This window comes from Doryrhamphus excisus, linkage group LG3 (genome assembly GCF_037039965.1).
Source record: "Doryrhamphus excisus strain RoL-2023G ecotype Guam linkage group LG3, RoL_Dexc_Guam_v1.1, whole genome shotgun sequence".
Classification (NCBI taxonomy): Eukaryota; Metazoa; Chordata; class Actinopteri; order Syngnathiformes; family Syngnathidae; genus Doryrhamphus; species Doryrhamphus excisus.
Window position 1 is genome coordinate 7,346,941 of NC_136359.1, and position 19,698 is coordinate 7,366,638.

A 19,698-nucleotide genomic window follows, 5' to 3' on the forward strand; every position below is an offset into this window, starting at 1 on the left:
CACAGTCAACTGTGGGACCTTATATAGACAGGTGTGTGCCTTTCCAAATCATGTCCAATCAACTGAATTTACTGCAGGTGGACTCCAATTAAGCTGTAGAAAGATCTCAAGGATGATCAGTGGAAAAAAGATGCACCTGAGCTCAATTTTGAGCTTCATGGCAAAGGCTGTGAATACTTACGTAAATGTGATTTTTTTGTTTTCTATTTTTAATAAATTCAAAAAAAGTAAAAAAAAAACTTTTTCACATTGTCATAATGGAGTATTTTGTGTAGAATTTTGAGGTAAGAGATTAATTTAATTCAGTTTGGAATGAGGCTGTAACATGACAAAATGTAGAAAAAGTGAAACGCTGTGAATACTTTCCGGATGCACTGTATCCTTAGATCCATCCATATACCCTTATAGCCATCAATTAATCTATCCTTAAATCCATCCATCTATCCTTAGATCAATCCATATATCCATCCGTCTATCCTTACATTCATCCATCCATATATCCATATAGCCTTAGTTCCATCCATCCGTCTATCCTTAGATCCATCCATCCATATATCCTTAGATCCATCCATTCTTAGATCCATCCATCCTGGGCCAGTCCCACCAAAACTACCAGTAGGGTTGAGACAGCAACCCAGGATATCAAATAGTCGGTGGAATGACTGATGACACCATCCTTGGATCACTTCCAAAAGGAACCATGAGATTCTTGTTCAGACAGACAAATTCTAGAAAGTTTGAGGACTTTTTGAAGCTGATGGGTGTAAAAGGAGAGCCCCTCCCCCAGTAATCATCCTCCTTAGACCAGTCAGGAAAGAGAAATAATATTGATACAGAAAGATGATGTTGACGCTAATCCTGTTGGTTTGTTAAAGAGGGTGAAATCGGAACTGGTTGGGAACATAAACAAAGGTTCTTGTGTGTGTCAACATGGCGGGGGTAAAAGTGTGTATTTTGGAGAAGCTACAAGCATGGGGTACTCATTTGACTGTGGAGCTCAACGTACGACAGCTGGAAGACAGGGGGGAGGCTATACCCCCGTAATAATGTCAGCCATCTTGGATTACCAGCCATCAAAATCACCAGGGTTCTACTCTAGCATAGAAAGACACATCTGTGGTGGTATGACCCTCCGCTATCTACCTTAGTCACATTATCCAAGACCAACAGAGTCCTCAGGGTGGCTTCTTCTACGTGAGGGGGTGGGGTGGCTTTAGACTGCCAGGGCCTGGGGGGCGCCAGCATCGTGCCCTGAGCCTTGGGGGCCTTCCTTGCTGAAGAGGTAATACGGGGGCGTCGGGCGGGCCTCGATGATGAGGACGCCTTCGGGGGACAGCGAGGCAAAGACCGTGAGAGGATCCACATCCATCGGGATCCTGAAGGCGGGACAAAAGCCAAGAAAAAGATGAGCTGTCTATGTAGGAACCAAACTATGGCACAGCAGTGAGGGGGCGCTTAAAATGCGGCACATTTGTGGACCGCTGCTCATTGTTTTAGTGGTGAAATAAATAAAATAAAGCATATATCAGCTATCCATCTTAGTGAAATTATGGACGATTAATAGTTCAGAAATACATACAGTTGGCAAAATGTTACACATTCTAGTACATCTACGTTTCATATGTCTAAATGAAGCATTTTCAAGCAACAAGGAGTCACATGCCAACATCTGTGAGTCTATTGTGTCTTATTTTCTCCCATTATGTCTTCCATATTTAGATTATAGACTATAGGGGTGCTATTTAATGTCTAGAGGGCTCTAATAATGTTACAAACTGTATTCAGAAGGTGGTAAACATTTTTCGTATGTCTTATTCTGTCTACGATATTGGGTCATTGGAGTGTAACGTGACTAGGTGTGCTATTTCATGTCTAGAGGCCTCTAATAATGTTACAAGTCAAACGCTGTAAATGAAGCCTAAATATTATGAAAATCTTTAAATTGTTTTTACAAAGATTAGGACTAATGTTGAAATATTTGGAAAATGAAATCCAAAACTGGGAGAAGAGCGAAGATGATATGGATCATTTGCTGTGTCACTGATGACAAACTGAGATGAACATAGCTTGCTAGCATCTCTCTGTGTGTGGCTTGATAAAATACCTAAGTGTTAAAGTTTCATCTGTTTGGGCACCCCTGGCGTGGAGATCTTCTACTATGGTCTTCAAAGGCAGCAAGGAATAAAGAAGCTCGGCTAAGGGTGCCAATGTTCATTCCGAGGAGCCGTGCAGACTCTGGTCTTTGCCAAATAAGGAAATCAGAGCCGCGTCAACGTAAACATCTCGCTCTGCCGGCCCAGAGTCTTCCTAATTAGAGGAAACCCTCCACAAGCATCCCACTCCAGTGTGAAGTCTGCTCCCAGTTGGGCCAAAGTTGGAATGCAGCCTGGTCTATTTATAGCCACCAAAACTGACCCCCCAACCAAGCAACGGCGGACGCAAAAATTGCAGACAAAACAATACCAGACTTTGGACACTCACTGAATCTTCTTGGTGAAGTTCTTGGTGACGATCCCTCCTTCCTCTTGCTTCTCTTCATGCTTTCCTGCTTGGCGACAAGACAAGACCAGACGACATGGCGTCAGCTCACGAACCCTTACCCTAAACCCACCCCAACCCTTACCCAAAACCCACCCCAACCCTAAACCCTAAACCCACCCCAGCCCAACCCTCACCCCTTACCCTATCATTTCAAGCGTATTTGGGTTTTAAGTCCTTCAAACTGACTTGTTGGAGGAAAACCCAGACACTTGTGTATATATGTTTTTAAATGGTTTTAAATCATGGAAAAGGTGTTAAGGCTTTTTACCCCCAGAAACCTCAGACGTTCAACTGTCTCATGTTCGTTGAGGAGCATTAGCTCAGCCAAACAGACCGTTGGGAGAACCGGCAAAATAAAACAAAAATTAAAAAAGGCCAGAAAAGCTTGACTGGCTGACCCCACCTTGCCATTTGCCATTTCTGATTTCTGATCCTTGCTCGCAGCTGCTAAAAATCAGCATGGACGGCCGTCCGTCAAGAGCACATAAAACTCTGGAGTGTTCCTTAAACCGCCGTGCCGCTGACCACGAGGATGACGATGATGAGGAGCATGACACGGCTCCTCACAAGATGGACAGACGAGAGCCAGCAGAGATTCCAAAGGTTCTACGTAGCAAGTTCTGGGAGCGAGCAATGGACAAAGCTGTCCAGCAGACATTCTTCCTGTCTGAAGTAAGACCGCCTTTGACTTGGAAACCATCACCCGGACTTCATCACCAAGACTTTAGACCTCCAAACTAGGGCTGCACGATATTGGTAATTAGTGTGATATGAGATATGGGTGTCTAATTTTGCAATAACGATATTATTGCAATATTTTTTTCTTCCCCCTAAAATATAATCTGCATGAACCATATTTAAAAAAATCTATTTAAAAAACAGAAAATAATCAATTAAGCTCACAAGTCAATTACTTACAAATGTAAAAAAACAAATGTTTACATTTATGTCGACCTAAAGTCTTGCCCAAAGTTGCTTATTCCATTATTTTGCAGACAAACTAAAAATGACTCAAGCATTTCAAACGCTGCATTTACTTGCATTAAAACACGTGAACATGTTCATGTGTATTTTTCATGCAAACTGGAAACAATTTGATGCAAAAGCTTTGACAAAACCTTAACATCTACATTCAGTTTTTCATTCATTCAATCATTTTCCACCGCTTGTCCTCACGAGGGTCGCGGGGGGTGCTGGAGCCTATCCCAGCTGTCTTCGGGCAAGAGGTGGGGTACACCCTGGACTGGTCGCCAGCCAATCACAGGGTACCTGGAAAAATACAATCTTTAAACTTAAAGTGCAGTCTGCAAGCATTTTGAAGCAGGAGCTTTGCCGTTTTGTTCCTATAATATAAACATTTTGACTTCCCATTTACCAAATTGTACACAGTCATGGATCAATTATTTGACCAGCCTTGTTTCTTCAGTTTATTGATTAATTTTAATACCTGGTACAACCATAGGTGCATTTGTTTGGACAGATATGATAATAAAAATAGCTTATAAGAGTTTAATTTAAGTAATGATATCTAGCAACCTCCATGACGTTCTTACATCGATAGCTATAGCATTATATTACACCGTCATAAGTTGCTATTTACCAGTAAAGCTCATATAGGACTCACTGGTTGGACTGGGCTACATGTCGGTGGTGCTAGCATAAAAATCCACTTCACCGGGTTCTGCCTTTAAGGACTTCACACAAGTGTTTTACATTTTACATCTCAGCAACAGCGACTTGGGAGAACTATGTTCGTGATGGCACCTGATATCTTCGGTAAACTCCTTTACCAGTTCCAAAAAGCCCTCTTTACACACAACATGAACGGAGCGTTTAAATTTGGCTATATATCGGGTAATGGCTGCAGTTAAAACTTTGTGTCGCTTCAAAGTTTTCTCATAAGAAGTGACAGAAGCAAAACTTTCATTCATGCTCGTTTGAGAATTTGTCTTTGGTTTACCTGCAGTTTTAGATTACAAATACACATCGTAAAGGTCCTTGTTGTTGTGTTGTAGGTGGCTGTGGAGATGTGTTGTGTTTCCCCTCGACGGAGCCACTGTTTTACAGCATGACTTGCAAATAACTTGTCTGTGATTCGTCCTGTGTTGTAAAACCAAAGTAGTCCCAAATTCCGGCGGTGCAGTGTCTTTTAGGAACCAGCTGCTCTCTGCTTTGGTCTCCATCCATATCTTCGTTAAACCTTCAGGTCCTCCGCCGAGAACGAGAGAATGGCTCGCTCTGGCCAATAGCAAAGCGGCATCTTAAGGTTGCGCCCGTGTAAAGTAGCACCGGAATGGCCAAAGTGCGCATGGAAGAAATGCGTTGCTTATGCATTCATTAAATAGAATTTATCGCGCATCTTTTCAATATGGATATCGCACATGCAGATAACGCGATTACGGTATTTTTTCGATATATCGTGCAGGCCTACTCCAAACCTTCCACACTTTTACAGATGTCCACCTCAGATGCCAAAAAACTTAAGACTGAGATTTGGGAGACATGAGACATTAGACTCCAAACCTATCCAGTATGCAAGACTTTGACATGAACCCTAGACCTGAATATGCAAGACTAGGACTTGAAACTCCCATACAGTGGGCACCCAGACCAGGTGCACTGGACATGAGACCGACACCTCAACTTGAAATGAGATGTCAGACTTGGATTACAGACCTAGACTTGATACCTCAGACCCATTTGAGACTTCATGTCCATTTCAGACCAAGACCAGGGACCCGGACTTCAAACATAGACTTGGACTTTCATCATGAGAGCTCACGCGTTCTAGACTGCAAGCCTCAAGTGTAAGCGTTCAGAAGTCTGTTTCAGACTTTGACTTGGTACCAAGACCAACAGCTAGACTTGGGACTGAGATCCAATACAAAGACTTTCTATGTAGAAATTAGATCTAGGTTTGAGACAGTGTCCGAAGTTTGAAACCAAGACCAATGACATATGACTCACACTGAGGACACGAGATCCAGAATTAGGTATAAGACATCCACTGGAGATTGGGCCACAAGTGTGGACCAGTACGTCACCTTGGGACTGGAAATGTCTCAGAGCATGGTGAGGCCGGGGAACTTATTGGAGGCATGTTGAATCCAAAAACCAAGACCAGATCAGACCTGAGTCACGCTGCTAAAACCTGATCTGACATTTCCTGCTTGCTGTCTCACCTCTGACCTCCTGCATGCTTGTGATCCCACTTTTAGAAAGGGGGGGTTGGCCCGGCACGGCATCTCGTGTCCAACTGGCATACCACACATATTTGGACACAAGTGTGTGTGTGCTAAATCGAGCTAGCCCGCCAGCGACTGAGGGAACGACGCTCCAGGAATTTGGAACAGGTGCCCCGGCTTGAGTGCCCCCCAAAGCCCCTGTCCTCCGAACCTGTCCAGATCTTTCCACATAAACGGACATCAGAGAGGCTGGGCCAAGCGGTTACTCGGCAGAACTACCAGTTGCTTTTGCATACGCCCACTGTCTGACTCAGTACCTACTACTACTACTACTACTACTACTACTACTACCACCACCACTACTACTAATACTCCTATCATCACTATTGAAATACTGTTGCATAAAAATGACTCCCAAGTTTGGGAACATTTCTGAATTTGCCTTGGCATTCCAGCAATGTTTGGTCTAAAGTGCCATGAATGATGGGACTGCAAATGACAAATGTTGTAAAACAAAAAATGGATCCAAAATACTGATTTTTTTTGGGTGCAAGTCCAAGTCTTTGAATCCACTTTTGGCATGAAAACGTCTGGGAAGTTGCGACAAAGTCTGAAATATGGGAAATTGATTAAAAAGAAAGACCTCGGAAATGTTCCCGCCCTTGTTGCCAATGTTCCAAGATTTGACATGAATCAAAACTATGAGTTTTTCAGGTGACTTAGAAAATCATTCAAATGAGTTCCAAAGTGACAAGCCAGAAACTCCACCAAAATTGATAAATGTTCTGTAATACATCTTCTATACCGCTTATCCTCATTAGGGCGGCGGGGTATGCTGGAGCCTATCCCATTTTGGGGCATAAAAATGCATGGAAAGTTGCTGAAAGGTTTCAAATTTGTGACATGAATATTGGTACCACAAATGTAATGGCGTACCTACACGGAGTAGGAAAAGGTCAAATTAGCCTCGCCTTTGGGGGGGAAACATGGAATGTAACATGTTTTCCATTTTCCAGCCTCGAGGAAGGCCACAGTTTGATGCTGGAACAGACCATCCCTACTTCCATTGTTTCCAACGGGACACCAACCAACAAAACGACTGACCTGAGACTTCCACGAAACCATCCCGGGTTTTGACGTTGAGCTCGTCCGCCTTGAAGCTGTGCACATTGACGCACACCTTCCACGGCTCCCCGCCGGGGCCGTAGAGGCCGGTGGTCGGGGAGGTCCGCGGGGAGGCCTCGCCGTAGCGACCGCCGTAGAGCGAAGGCCCCGCCGTAGACTGCCGCTGCTGGTGGCCGGGGAAGCTCGAGCGTAAGGCGCCGCCGAAGGGCGCCGAGCCCAGGCGGGTGCTCAGCCGGCCGGGTCGCGCCCAGCCCGGCCAGTCCATGGAGAGGTCGTCGGGGAAAGGCGGCATGCCGAAGTCATCCTCCATGAAGCGGGAGGCCAGCTGCTCCCTGAAGGGGGACTCTCCGAACGGATCCCGGGGAAACCTTTGGCGGCTGCCCAGGGTGTAAAAGTCTCCTTCCGCCATGTCCGTGTGAAACTATCTGGAAGTAGATGGAAACTTGAGGGTCAGGTGTTGCATCACCGTGGACACAATGGACCATCCGCCGACTTACAGTAGGTAGCTCAACTAAAGAGTCGCAGGGGGAAAGGGCTGAGCAGTATTTTATAGTGCCTCCCAAGATGAGTCGGTCAAGATGAGTCAAAATGTGTCAAGAGTGTTCATGAGTCCGGAGGTCGCACGCTGCAAAAAAACCCAACATACACAACTTTAAAAGCGAGACCGGAGACGGGTTGCGCGTGGACACCTTTTGCAGCGGCAGAGGACAGCTGCACGAGGCCAGCCCCTTTTTGACCCGATGACTCGCTGACTCTTTAATAAATCACAGGCCTGCAAGATGACGTCACCGACTGATTCAAGCCAAGGGGAGAATGTTTTTCAATAATTTCTTTATTCACGTTTCATACACATCGTCTGATGTAACACCCAAAATCAGAGAAGACGCTGAGCACAAAGACACGGAGGAGCATCAAAGTCACTGTGAAGATTATAAGTAGTAAATATTACATAGAGTTACTGTATGAAAACGAATTATTATTCTTATTTCAGGAGTTAAAATGTGGACTATAAATGTAAAATATTACCATAAATAATGAATACAAATCTAAATAAAAAATATGAATAAAAATAATTATTTAATCAATTAAATGTAAAAAAGTTTTTAAAAGTGTGACTCTAATGTTCTTCAAAAAACACAAAAACATGAAGGGACCATCCACGGATCCACATCATTGCATAACATCACCCTTTCCATATTTCCACCTGCTGTGGACACCATGTGACTTCTCCGCCTGAAAGCCTGACTAATAAATAACCTGCAGTCATCCCAATCCCAAATGAGCATCATGATGAAACGCCATTCCCTCATCGACGAGACATTCAAACACTTAAGAAGGAAATACAAAGTTTAAATACGTAGAGAGTCAAGCGTTTGACATTTTGGACACATCCTGGAAAGATGGACGCCATTTAGCATTGATCATTAGCTCAGTTAGCTTAGTATCTGGTTGGGGAAAGGATAGTTGGCACGAAAAGTCAAATAAAATGTTCAAAAATTAATAACATCACAAGCTAAAAGATTAGCTTATCTTAATGCTCTCTTTCTTTGGCTTTCCTCCTGTCTGGCTTTGCTACATGCTAAGCTAGGTGGCTAAGCAATCATATCGCTCCCAGCCAAGCTAGGTAGCTAAGCAATCATCCGTTTAAGCTATGTCGCTAACCAATCGTCCGGCTAAGCTAGGTGGCTAAGCAATCGTATCGCTACCAGTAAGAAAGGCAACAAAGCAAATGTCAAACCAGTGACTTTCTCGCTGTCATAGTTTGTTGTTGTAGTGTTGATAACAAAAGGCGAAGCATGTGGAGGTTTGTTTTGTTTTTTTTTCCACACACATAAAATCAGGAAATTACAGAAAAAGCACTAATAAATGGGAAAAATAAGTTCCTAAATAACTTTCATAAAGCGTGTGAATATTAGATTTTACCCGCCTCACGGACTGGCGTGCGGGATTAATGGCATGGTTGACGCGCTGTTGCCAACGCGCTGTTGACATTTGGCGCCGTGATGAGAGCACGGATTCATCTGACATTTGCGCTGGCAGACACTCTGCTTTCATTTTCAGCAAGAAACAAATTTCTTTCTTTTTTCTTGTCACTTTGAAAAGACAAAACGTAAAAAATTAAGCCGCTGAAAAGCGGTAGGAATCTTCTTCTGGCCTCAACATCCTTGGCTGGGAAAATGGACGGGGCTCTTGCGTCAGCACAGCTCTCATCCCTTAGAAAAATCATGGGAATATTTGAGAATGACCTTGGCTTCCATAGAGTTCCTGCTGAAATTCAACACTAATCCCTGGAATTCTGACCTGTTAGGATTCCATCACCTGCTAACCTTGGAATTGAACTCCTGCCTCAGCTCAAAGCTTCACTGGGAATGTCTAGACGTCTTGCTGGAATACAGCAACCCTGACGTGTGGACTGGGTCCTGAAGACTCAAAGACGTCTGAGGTGTTGGATTGATCTCTCGTCCAGTCGGGTGAAAAGCTGTGATATTTTAGACTTAGTGCTTACTTTGCATTAAACAGGAAGTGTGTGTGCATGTGTAACTAGACAGGAGTTATGCTGACGCCGTTGTTGAAGTTAACAATGGAACAATAGACAGGTTGTCCACAGGTTGTCCACATAAACAACATTTATGAGAGCGGTTTCCACTGGAGTAAAAAACGGAATCCTAAAGAATTGAACATTTTGGGAAGCTTTGACCAAATCCATCTTGGCTCACCACAAATCATCTTATCCACCAACAGTCCCTGAAGACTGGAGACAAAAGTCCTACGGGACCTCCGTGAGCGTTCCGGGTAAATGAAAGCGTGGCGGTACAAGATGACCAAATACGGTCATGTGACAGTCAGTCAGTCAGCCAGCAAGAAAAGGCTTGCACAGCAAGATGAGACCCTCACCGGGACCCTGTCATCCAAGTGTGAGGAGCATGGATTCCCTGTCCTCCACCTCCATGGGCTCGTCTTTCAGACCTCTAATGCCTGGGTCTGCTGCGACCGCGTCCCCGGACCCCAAAGATGGATGAGGATGAGCTGCGACTGAAGCTCCTGTAAGAGGACCAGGAGGTGGAGGAGCTGCCATTGCGACTCCTGCTCCGGATGTGACTGTGCGAGAAGAGACTGCTCCAGGATGAAATGCTGCTGCGGGAGGAGGGACTGGGCCGGAAGTAAGGGATGGGCCTCTTCCTGGCACTGGAGGAGGAGACGCCAACAGAACCATTACTATTGGTCAGCATGCAGTACCGTCTCTTAGGGAATGATGGAAAATGTTACCTTGTGATTCGACGAGCCTCCAAATGACTCGGCGAGTCCCTCCTCCTCTTCCTCATCGGAGAGTAGAATTTACGTCTCTGTCTCTTCCTGCTGGCCTTGTGCTCGACGTCCGTTTCTCCGAAGCTGGACGTCCGCCGCCTCGATCGCAGTCTGTGAGGCAGACAGGTGAAAAATGCTGCAGTTCCTGGCGAGGATCAGCCTTGACTTTTGTCAAGTTCACCTGTCGTGGCTGTATCTGGAGTAGCTTCCTCTGGACCTGGTGCTGCTCATGGTGTCTCGCCGCCTCAGAGCTGGCGAATAGCTCGGTGAGCACGAGTAGGATCTTCAAGGACCAAAACAACAAATGAACTGAGCCTTCAGATCTGGAAGACTTCCAAAGTGTCGTTCTATAAAATTCACACCTGGTAGACGACAAGCTTCTGGGTTGGTGTCTTGAATATCTGGAGCTGCCCAATGATCTGCTTTTTCTCCACCTCCTCTTCTTCTTCCTCCTCCCACGGCTACGTGACTGAGTTCTCAGACGACCCCCGGAGGACTTACTCGCCCTCTGTGAGCAGTCAGACGTCTGAAAAGATCCCAACGTGACGTGGTCTCTGTGAGGGAAACATTTGATGGAACAAAGTCAGAATCTTCAGTGAGATTATTCTCTGGGTGTCCTTGACTTGTTTCAAGAAATTTTGCTCTTTGAGCAAGAACAATGTAGATCTTTGGACATCTGACGTTAGATGAGTGGTTAGCATGTTGGCCACACAGTCAGGAGATCCGGAGGACCTGGGTGCAAATCTGTGTGGAGTTTTCATGGCTTCACCCCCCCCCCCCATATGTGCCCTGGGATTGGCTGGCCAGCAGTCCAGGGTGGACCCCGCCTCTCGCCCCAAGACAGCTGGGATAGGCTCCAGCATACCACCACCCAGTTGGGGATAAGCGGCCTAGAAGATGGATGGATGGATGGATGGATGACATGGCTGCAGTCACACTGACATTATTCAAATGAGAATATCTCTCCCAGTTGACTCACAATCATATCATGGGCACAAAACCGTGAAACTACACTCTCTAGGCGGAACGTTTTCCTTCTGCCTCCATGAATGCTCTTTGAGAGGGGATCAATCTCTGGACAGTACTGGAGAAGATGGCTGTTACTCCGCTACCAACTTTGCAGACAAATGTTGCTTTTGGAGTGGCACCCCTCAAAGCTTGATCCTTTGCCCCATCCATTTCACCATAAACATACAGTAGAAACTCGCCTCTACATTGTTCGTGCACCACGCCACTTACCTCGAGCCGTCATCCCCGCAGGTTTTGGACAGAGAGGTGTAGCTGGTCACTGAGTTCCCCGAGTCTGAGGAGTTGTCCTTCACAGCAAACTCCGAGGCAGCACGCTGATGCTCCGTGCTCTTGCCATCTGCAGCAGTTTTACAGGATGGTGGCGACGACGTGTCGTTGCCTGAGTCGAAATCGTGCGGACCGCCGCCCTGACGGGATGTTGTCCCCTCGAAAAGCTTTGACGACAAAATCTGTCAGCAGACAAGGAGGCTGGGGATTAAAACCAAGTGAGCGCTGGTAAAAGAACCTAGCTAGCTGCTTGATTCACTGTAGCGTCATCTAACTCCTCCCACATAAAACTGAAGAAAGTGACTTCTTTACTCTTGGAGCGCAAACTTTGACAAGATCAGAAACATGCAAAATATGAGGCATGCAGTTAAACACAAAAGAATGTCTCAACGCACTTCAGTGTCAAAAACGACTGATATCTGAGAAAAGTCGCTATTACACAATTATGTGAAAGAACACAAAGCATAGATAGAGGTTGAGTGGAAAGATCTACTGGCTCTAATTCTACGTAAGAAGGCCAAAAGGAGATGGAGCCCAGCTGTGGCTCAGAGAACATTGGACAAAGATGCCATCAGTCTACAGTAAGACTGGGCTTCCTGCTCCCAGCCTGCGGCCACCTACATGAACATCCCTCAATTTGCCCGACAGCATCCACTTACCAATCAAGATTTCCTCCTTAAGTAGGGAAGGTGTAAGAAAGAGGGGGCAACATAAGTGCATCATTAGAGTCGTCAATTGCAAGAAAAAGACAACAACTCAGAGCCACTTTGACCTTTTTGGAGTGGGAAGTTCCCCGACTACCACCTTGGAAAGCAGCATTTGTCCTGCAGCTGTTTCCTCAGCGACTTCCTGTCTCTCCTGTTCGCATTGTAGGGAAGCTTGTCCTTGGCTGCCCAATCACACCATTTTCCGTCACTTACTCCCAAGAAACACGTGAAGGAGTTTGGGATGTGCTATTTTACGACTTTGTTATTGGAACCTGTCGGTTGTGGTCCAAATGCTGGAATGGATGTCAGCATGCATGCAGTACACATGCATGCAGTACACATGCATGCAGTACAGTATCCTCACAGTTTTAATCTAACAATCTTAAGTCCCGCCCCATGTTTTGTGTTTTTCAAGCCATCTTGCTCCAATTTGACACCCATGGGCCCGTCAGTCCCCTAAAGGGGTGGACGATAGGGCTAAATGTCTGAAAGTTACAGTTGGTGGTTTGTTGAGCTGTGGACAGATTCCATGTCAGTCCGACTTCTGGGGTTCGGCAACGGCGCCTCCATGTGGTGTGTTCGTCAGAAAAATAATCGCACAGGGAAAACAGTACGGGGCCGTGTCGGGTATTATGCTTTGGACCTTTTGCTATTAGCAGTGGTTCAATTGTTTACATTTCCATGACCCGGGCAGGGGGGGTTTCCATGACTTTGTGGGGGGGCTCATAAATCAGTGTTGCTGATTCAGCACAAGTACGGCGGCCTGTTTGGGGATACTGAAGTTGATTCAACCTATGGATTCACGCATTGGATTTTCATTAAAAGCTGCATAATTACCAACATCCATCAGCGCAATTAGCATCCTCCGACAAAGAGCCAATAAGCGTTTAGGTGGCTCATTCAGAAACTGTCAATCATTCAATCAATTAAGCTCATTGACTTTTCTGACGGACACTAATATTGGGTTTCCAATTAGCATTTTGTCGTTGGTCCAGTCCACTTCACGTATTAGCCATCCCTAATTAGCACCCATGACGGGTCAGCGTTGTTGTTTTACACAATATCCAGTTAACTGCAGCCTGATTGGCCGACAGGGTTTCACTTCCTTTTAAGGAGGTGCTATGCTTTCCTGCTTTACACCAAAAACTCAAACTGACTTAGTCAGAAAAAACCTCCAAGTCTAGCACGTCAAAGTCAGCACATGCATGATGGAAAAGCCTGTAGCGCATGCCCCCCCCCCCACGAGATGCACCGCCATCAAACATGGATAAGCCTATCATCTCCCAGCACCAGCTGAGAGGTCCCGAATGTTCCGCCAAAATGATTTCCGTCTGAGGGTTGGCGTTTTATGTCACATATTTCTGCCCCCCCCCCATGACATTCTGGCCTTGGACAGGATCTTCTCTGGGTATTATTTTACCGCAATATATTTCACTGTCAGCTTGGAAGCATTCTTGGAATCATGGAAAACAGATGAAAAATAGAATATACTTTCGTACTTTCGTACAGAAGACTGACGGGTATTTTGCCGCCGTTTTTACTGATTTGACTCCCTTGCGGGTGGCCGCCACGCGTCCTGACGTCTGACGGGCCTCAGCAATGCGTCTACGGGGAACACAAAAGCAGATCAAATCAACAACAGCACTCGTTAAGGTAGCGTTCCCACTTGGAATCCACAGCAAATATCCACAAAAATCTACTCGGTGTTCACGTCCTGCCGGACTCGCTTGAAGCACAGCCAAAAATGGCAAATGTGAGACGAGCCCACGGTTGGCTTGGGTTCAGGTCAGTTGGGGATTTTCATGCAGAAGATCTTTCACTTGGCCATAGATCCTCAAAAACAGCAAACCCACCGTGGTGTAGTGGTTAGTGCTACGGACCTCGGAGCAAACGCCCGGGGTTCGAATCTCCACTAGTAAGCATCATTAGTATTCGTCAGGAAGGGCATCCGGAATATGAAGAGCTCAAGCCAAAATCAGTATGGCCGAAAGAAACAAACAATCCTCAAAAACAGCCTTAAAGGGGGTTCTTCAGCGCTTCCATCCTGAAGAGGACCTTTGAGCCCATTTGTGCAGCAGCAGGCTTCTGTCAGCAGAGGCTCTTTGACTTGCATTCATGGCGTAGATCCTCAAAAACAGCACACGGTGTAGAGCATGTTTTTTAAAAACCATAGAGGATCTTTGACTCATATTTTTGTTGTAGGTCCTCCAAAACAGCAATGCTTCTGTCTTGACATATGGAGGATTTTTGACTCGTCTTTTGCCGTCATAAGTTGGATTTTTTTTAAGCAATATGTTCTCAAAAACAGCAGCTGTATAGTTGACTAAAATCTTTGGAGTGGGTCCTTAAAAATAGCAGCGTGGTCCTGTTATGTGGAAGAACGTTTTGGAAAAAGGTTCTTAAAAACCGCAGATCGCTCCTGTCATATAGAGGATCTTTGACCAGTGTTTTCTGGCAATTCTTAAAAACAGCCGTGCGTCCGTCCTACAGAGTTTCTTTGACAAGCGATTTGGTAGGAGGTCCTGAAAAACAGCAGCACTGCTGCCACAAACACTGTTTTAGTGTAATCCAAACAGCACTGCATCTGCCATAGAGATGATCTTTGGCTATTGACTTTGACTATTTTCCCTGGGGAGAAAATAATAGTTGCTGTTCTTGCAACAGAGGGAGGCGGCCAGGATAACGACATGTTTGCCTGATGAATTCCTATTGAGTGAGGAGCCCAGGGAGCTACCATCCATAGCTTGTTCTTCCATCAAGGAGGAGAAACCCCATGAAAGAACGTCCTACTCAAAAAAGGATCTTTGGGAGCCAATATGCGTTCCGCTGGAGTGCTTCCTGCGGCGCCGTGATAAGCGCATCAGCTCGGCTTTATCAGTCATCAAGCTGGCCGGCAGAGACCCCTCCAGTTGATAAAAGACTGGGGATGGCGGCGAGGGGGGGCGCCATACCTGTCCTCTGCAGGTGATTGACAGCAAGAACATTCCAAGGCTGACGTCCACTGGCGATGCCTCCGACGCGACCGAGTCCTCGAGCTGAGAGGCGACGAGCACACAAGAGAAGGAAAAATAAAACTGGAAATTTGCAAAGATGATCAGCGCTCAGCAAACGCAACAAACGGACTTCAATTTGACGCCGGAAAAATTAATAATGCAACATAATTCATAATGCATAATGTTGCTGCCAAGTGCTGACCTCTGTCACAGATAACAATAACTTCATATCTATACTTATACCTAAAAACAGCTGTTTTTGTCCTGAGGATGCCAGGTGTGACAAATCCTAATTTGGTGCTGCCAAGTCATAACCTCAAAAAATAAGACTATATCGTATTTTTCTTAGCAGCAGGAAGCAGACCTGAAGCTTTTATTTGAAATTGGATGCTGCAGACAAAAATAATTAATGACAATCAATGTTGCTGCCAAGCACTGACCTCTGTCACAGACAAAAATAACTTAATATCTCGTATTTTAACAGCAGTTTTTGGGAAGCAGACATTTTTGTCCTTAGAGCCTCAAATGTAGACATACTAGGGAAATATACTGCATAAAAATCAATGTATTTGAATATAAAGATATTTTCTCACAGCTTTTGGGAAGTGGCCATTGTTTGTCACCGAAGCTGCAGGCAGAATGCAAATAGCAGGAGAGTCCAAATGCAAACGGCCCAGTATTGTTGAAAATGTCCATTTGCAAAGGTACAAACGATGACCTCATATCTCATGAGCTTTAATGATAAGCATGATGATGAGATAATGAGAAGGGGTTTTCTGTGTCGGAGTCACACGCTGACCTTTTCTTCTGCTTGCACGCGTCCTTCCTCTTCTCATCCTTCCTCTTCTCGTCCTTCCTCTTGCGCTTGAAATTCACCGAGCTGCTGGCAGGAAAAAAGAGAAGACGGCCTTGAGTGGCTCTTTAACGTGGACGTTTTCTCTTCGTATGTGCAATGGAAGTAATGCCGCTGAGCAAAGCCAACGTGTCTCCTGGGAAAACACTAAAATAGGTTTTGACTGATTTTACAACCGAACAACCGATTGCACTCTGCCATCCACTGACCCGTGCTGCACAGCCCATATAAAAATATCTAGATATAATATCTCAACAGCAGTTTTTGAGAAGCAAACATCTTTTTTCCTGAGAACCTTGAACGTGGCTTTTTGTTTGAAACCTGACACTGGAGATAAAAATTATTCTCGAAAATCAATGTCGCCGCCATGTCACAGCCTCAAACAATATGGCTATATCAGCAGTTTTTGGGAATTGTAAGTTGCTGGTTTCCATCTGACACTGGAGAATCTCATCATCCATAAAAATCAACGTTGCTGTCAAGCACTGACCCACGGAACAGCCAAATAAAACCCTTTCATTTCTACTGTTGTTTTTTTGCGAATCTGACATTTTTGTCCTAAGGATGCCAAGTGTGGGTTTTTGTTTTACATCTGACACTGGAAGCAAAAATAACTCATGAAAATCAATGTTGCCTTCGTGTCATGGTCGTATTTGTAACAGCAGTTTTTGGAAGCGGACATTTTTAGTCCCAAGGACCTCAAGTGTGACTTTTCCTTTTAAATCTGACGCTAGAAGAAAATGGTGCATAAAAGCCAATGTCTCTGCAAAGCACCGACCCGTGGCATCACTGGCAACAATATGAATACATATGCATATTTTTCCCACTGCTTTTGGGGAATGGCTGTTTTTGTCCTGAGGAGGTAGAATGTGTGTTTTTGAATTGTGACACTGGAGATGAATAATGTATGAAAATGAGCATTGCTGCCAACCACTAACCCGTGGCATTGCCTACAAAACCCGACTCCGGTCGCCCTCGGCTGGACCTGGTATTTGTTGCTACTGTAAAGGATGGCTGTTTGTGTATGGCCTACCCTAACCCTAACCTGAGTAAAAACATACACTAGTTCAGCAAATTGTACACATTCCGCGGCAAAATGAGTCATTCTCAGGCGGAACAATGGACATTTAAGGCATTCAGAATATGTGATATACTTGTGGTGTAATACTTGTAATATTTGTGGTGTAATACTTGTAATACTTGTGGTGTAATACTTGTGGTGTAATACTTGTAATACTTGTGGCGTAATACCGTATTTGTTGGCTGCAGTGTTAGCAGCGTGCAGCGTGCAGCGTGCAGCGTGCAGCGTGCAGCGTGCAGCGTGCAGCGTGCATGTGACTGGTGTGATGGAGATGACAGCAGCTCCTGTGTGAATGTTCCCTGGAAAAGCCACTGAAGTAAATCTTGACTCACACTGGTCACCAGGGGGCAGTAGCATTACATTGATCAGACAATAGTCACCACGGGAAGTACGCTGTAGACCAGGGGTGGGCAAACTACGGCCCGGGGGCCACATGCGGCCCACCAAGTGTTTGAATCCGGCCCGCCAGTTGCTTTTTCAGTATTTCAACTTTTAACATACAAACTGGCAACATGTCTTATTTAGTCATTTTTTTTTAAATGTAAAATTTAGTGACATAGTTTGATGTTTAAAGTGCTCCTGAAAAAAGCCACATGAGAACATACAGCTACAATTAGACAAATCATTCAAGGAAAATGTGTGTGTTAAATACATGTTCTGGCCCCCTGGACAATTTTGTTAACTCAATGCGGCCCACGAGTCAAAATATTTGCCCACCCCTGCTGTAGACGCTAATGTGTGAGTCTTTGTTGTATCTTATATGTCTTATTTTCTCTTATTATTGGGTATAGGAGTGTTACAGTGACTATAGGGGTGTTATTCCATGCTTAGAGGGCTCTAATAATGTTGCAAAGTGTATTTAGAAGATGGTAAGCAGGGTTCCGATGTCTTATATGTCTTATTATCTCTTATTATGTTTACTATATTGGGTCATAGGAGTGTAACAGTGACTATAGGTGTGTTATTTCATGTCTCGAGGGCTCTAATCATGTGTATTGAGAAGGTGGTAAGCAGGTTTCCTACAGTGCATCCGGAAAGTATTCACAGAGCTTCACTTTTTCTACATTTTGTCATGTTACAGCCTCATTCCAAACTGAATTAAATTAATCTCTTACCTCAAAATTCTACACAAAATAATCCATTATGACAATGTGAAAAAAGGTTTTTTTGACATGTTTTGAATTTATTAAAAATAGAAAACGAAAAAAATCACATTTACATAAGTACTCACAGCCTTTGCTTAATACTTTGTTGATCCACCTTTGGCAGCAATTACAGCCTCAAGTCTTTTTGAATATGATCCCACAAGTTTAGCACACCTATCTTTAGGCAGTTTTGCCCATTCTTCTTTGCAATAAGTCTCAAGCTCCATCAGGTTGGATGGGAGACGTCTGTGCACAGCCATTTTCAGATCTCTCCAGAGATGTTCGATCGGATTCAAGTCTGGACTCTGGCTGGGCCACTCCAGGACATTCACGGAGTGGTTCTGAAGCCAATCTTTTGAGATCTTGGCTGTGTGCTTCGGGTCGTTGTCCTGCTGAAAAATGAACCTTCGCTCAAGAGCGCTCTGGAGCAGGTTCTCATCCAGGATATCTCTATATATTGCTGCATTCATTTTTCCTTCTATTAGTCTGCCAGTTCCTGCTGCTGAAAAACATCCCCACAGCATGATGCTGCCACCACCATGCTTCACTGTAGGGATGGTATTGGCCTGGTGATGAGCAGTGCCTGGTTTCCTCCAAACATGGCGCCTGGCATTCACACCAAAGAGTTCAATCTTTGTCTCATCAGACCAGAGAATTTTGTTTCTCATGGTCTGAGAGTCATTCAGGTGCTTTTTGGCAAATTCCAGACGGGCTGCCATGTTCCTTTTACTAAGGAGTGGCTTTCGTCTGGCCACTCTACCATACAGGCCTGATTGGTGGATTGCTGCAGAGATGGTTGTCCTTCAGAAATTTTTCTGTATCCTTCCCCAGATTTGTGCCTCAAGACAATCCTGTCTCGCAGGTCTACAGACAGTTCTTTTGACTTCATGCTTGGTGTTTGTGCTCTGACATGCACAGTCAACTGTGGGACCTTATATAGACGGTTATTATATTTCCAAATCATGTCCAATCAACTGAATTTACTGCAGGTGGACTCCAATTAAGCTGTAGAAAGATCTCAAGGAAAAAAAGATGCACCTGAGCTCAATTTTGAGCTTCATGGCAAAGGCTGTGAATACTTATGTAAATGAGATTTCTTAGTTTTCTATTTTTAATAAATTCAAAAAAAGTCAAAAAAAAACTTTTTCACATTGTCATAATGGAGTATTTTGTGTAGAATTTTGAGGCAAGAGATTAAATTAATACAATTTGGAATGAGGCTGTAACATGACAAAATGTAGAAAAAGTGAAGCGCTGTGAATACTTTCCGGATGCACTGTATGTCTTATTTTCTCTTATCATGTTTACTATATGGGGTAATAGGAGTGTAACGGTGACTATAGGGGTGTTATTTCATGTCTCGAGGGCTCTAATCCTGTGTATTGAGAAGGTGGTAAGCAGGTTTCCTATGTCTTATATGTCTTATTTTCTCTTATCATGTGGGGCATATGGGGCAATAGGAGTGT

The 19,698-nt window shown here is 44.7% G+C and overlaps 2 protein-coding genes across 8 annotated transcripts in view; both read right to left on the reverse strand.

Annotated features, from left to right (window-relative positions):
• Positions 1-217: 217 nt before the first annotated feature.
• On the reverse strand, positions 218-7,573 carry hspb8 (heat shock protein b8). Its single transcript, XM_058069694.2, has 3 exons — positions 6,831-7,573; positions 2,482-2,545; positions 218-1,376 (listed from the first exon to the last, which is right to left on the reverse strand). Exons 1-3 carry the CDS (start codon positions 7,258-7,260, stop codon positions 1,214-1,216), a joined length of 657 nt encoding a protein of 218 aa, XP_057925677.2. The 5' UTR covers positions 7,261-7,573; the 3' UTR covers positions 218-1,213.
• A 92-nt stretch (positions 7,574-7,665) lies between these two features.
• Positions 7,666-19,698, reverse strand: part of srrm4 (serine/arginine repetitive matrix 4) — a 29,542-nt gene continuing 17,509 nt past the window's right edge. For 2 of the 7 annotated variants that reach the window (XM_078789568.1, XM_058069636.2), the window contains 8 exons: positions 15,953-16,033; positions 15,112-15,195; positions 13,660-13,765; positions 11,397-11,635; positions 10,520-10,711; positions 10,339-10,440; positions 10,119-10,268; positions 7,666-10,037 (listed from right to left, as the gene is read on the reverse strand). In XM_078789568.1, the coding sequence (XP_078645694.1) occupies positions 9,821-10,037; positions 10,119-10,268; positions 10,339-10,440; positions 10,520-10,711; positions 11,397-11,635; positions 13,660-13,765; positions 15,112-15,195; positions 15,953-16,033 (1,171 nt within the window). In that variant the 3' untranslated portion in view covers positions 7,666-9,820. Of the gene's footprint in view, positions 10,038-10,118; positions 10,269-10,338; positions 10,441-10,519; positions 10,712-11,396; positions 11,636-13,659; positions 13,766-15,111; positions 15,196-15,952; positions 16,037-19,698 lie in introns of all 7 variants that reach the window. The other 5 variants (XM_078789567.1, XM_058069635.2, XM_078789571.1 and 2 more) reach the window with 3 other exon arrangements.

Coding starts and splice junctions, on each gene's coding strand:
- hspb8 (XM_058069694.2), bottom strand. CDS start 7,260: ATGGCGGAAGGAGACTTTTACACCCTGGGCAGCCGCCAAAGGTTTCCC. Junction 2,546..6,830: donor TGGTTTCGTGGAAGTCTCAG/GTCAGTCGTTTT, acceptor GTCGCCAAGCAG/GAAAGCATGAAGAGAAGCAA. Junction 1,377..2,481: donor AACTTCACCAAGAAGATTCA/GTGAGTGTCCAA, acceptor TCCCGCCTTCAG/GATCCCGATGGATGTGGATC.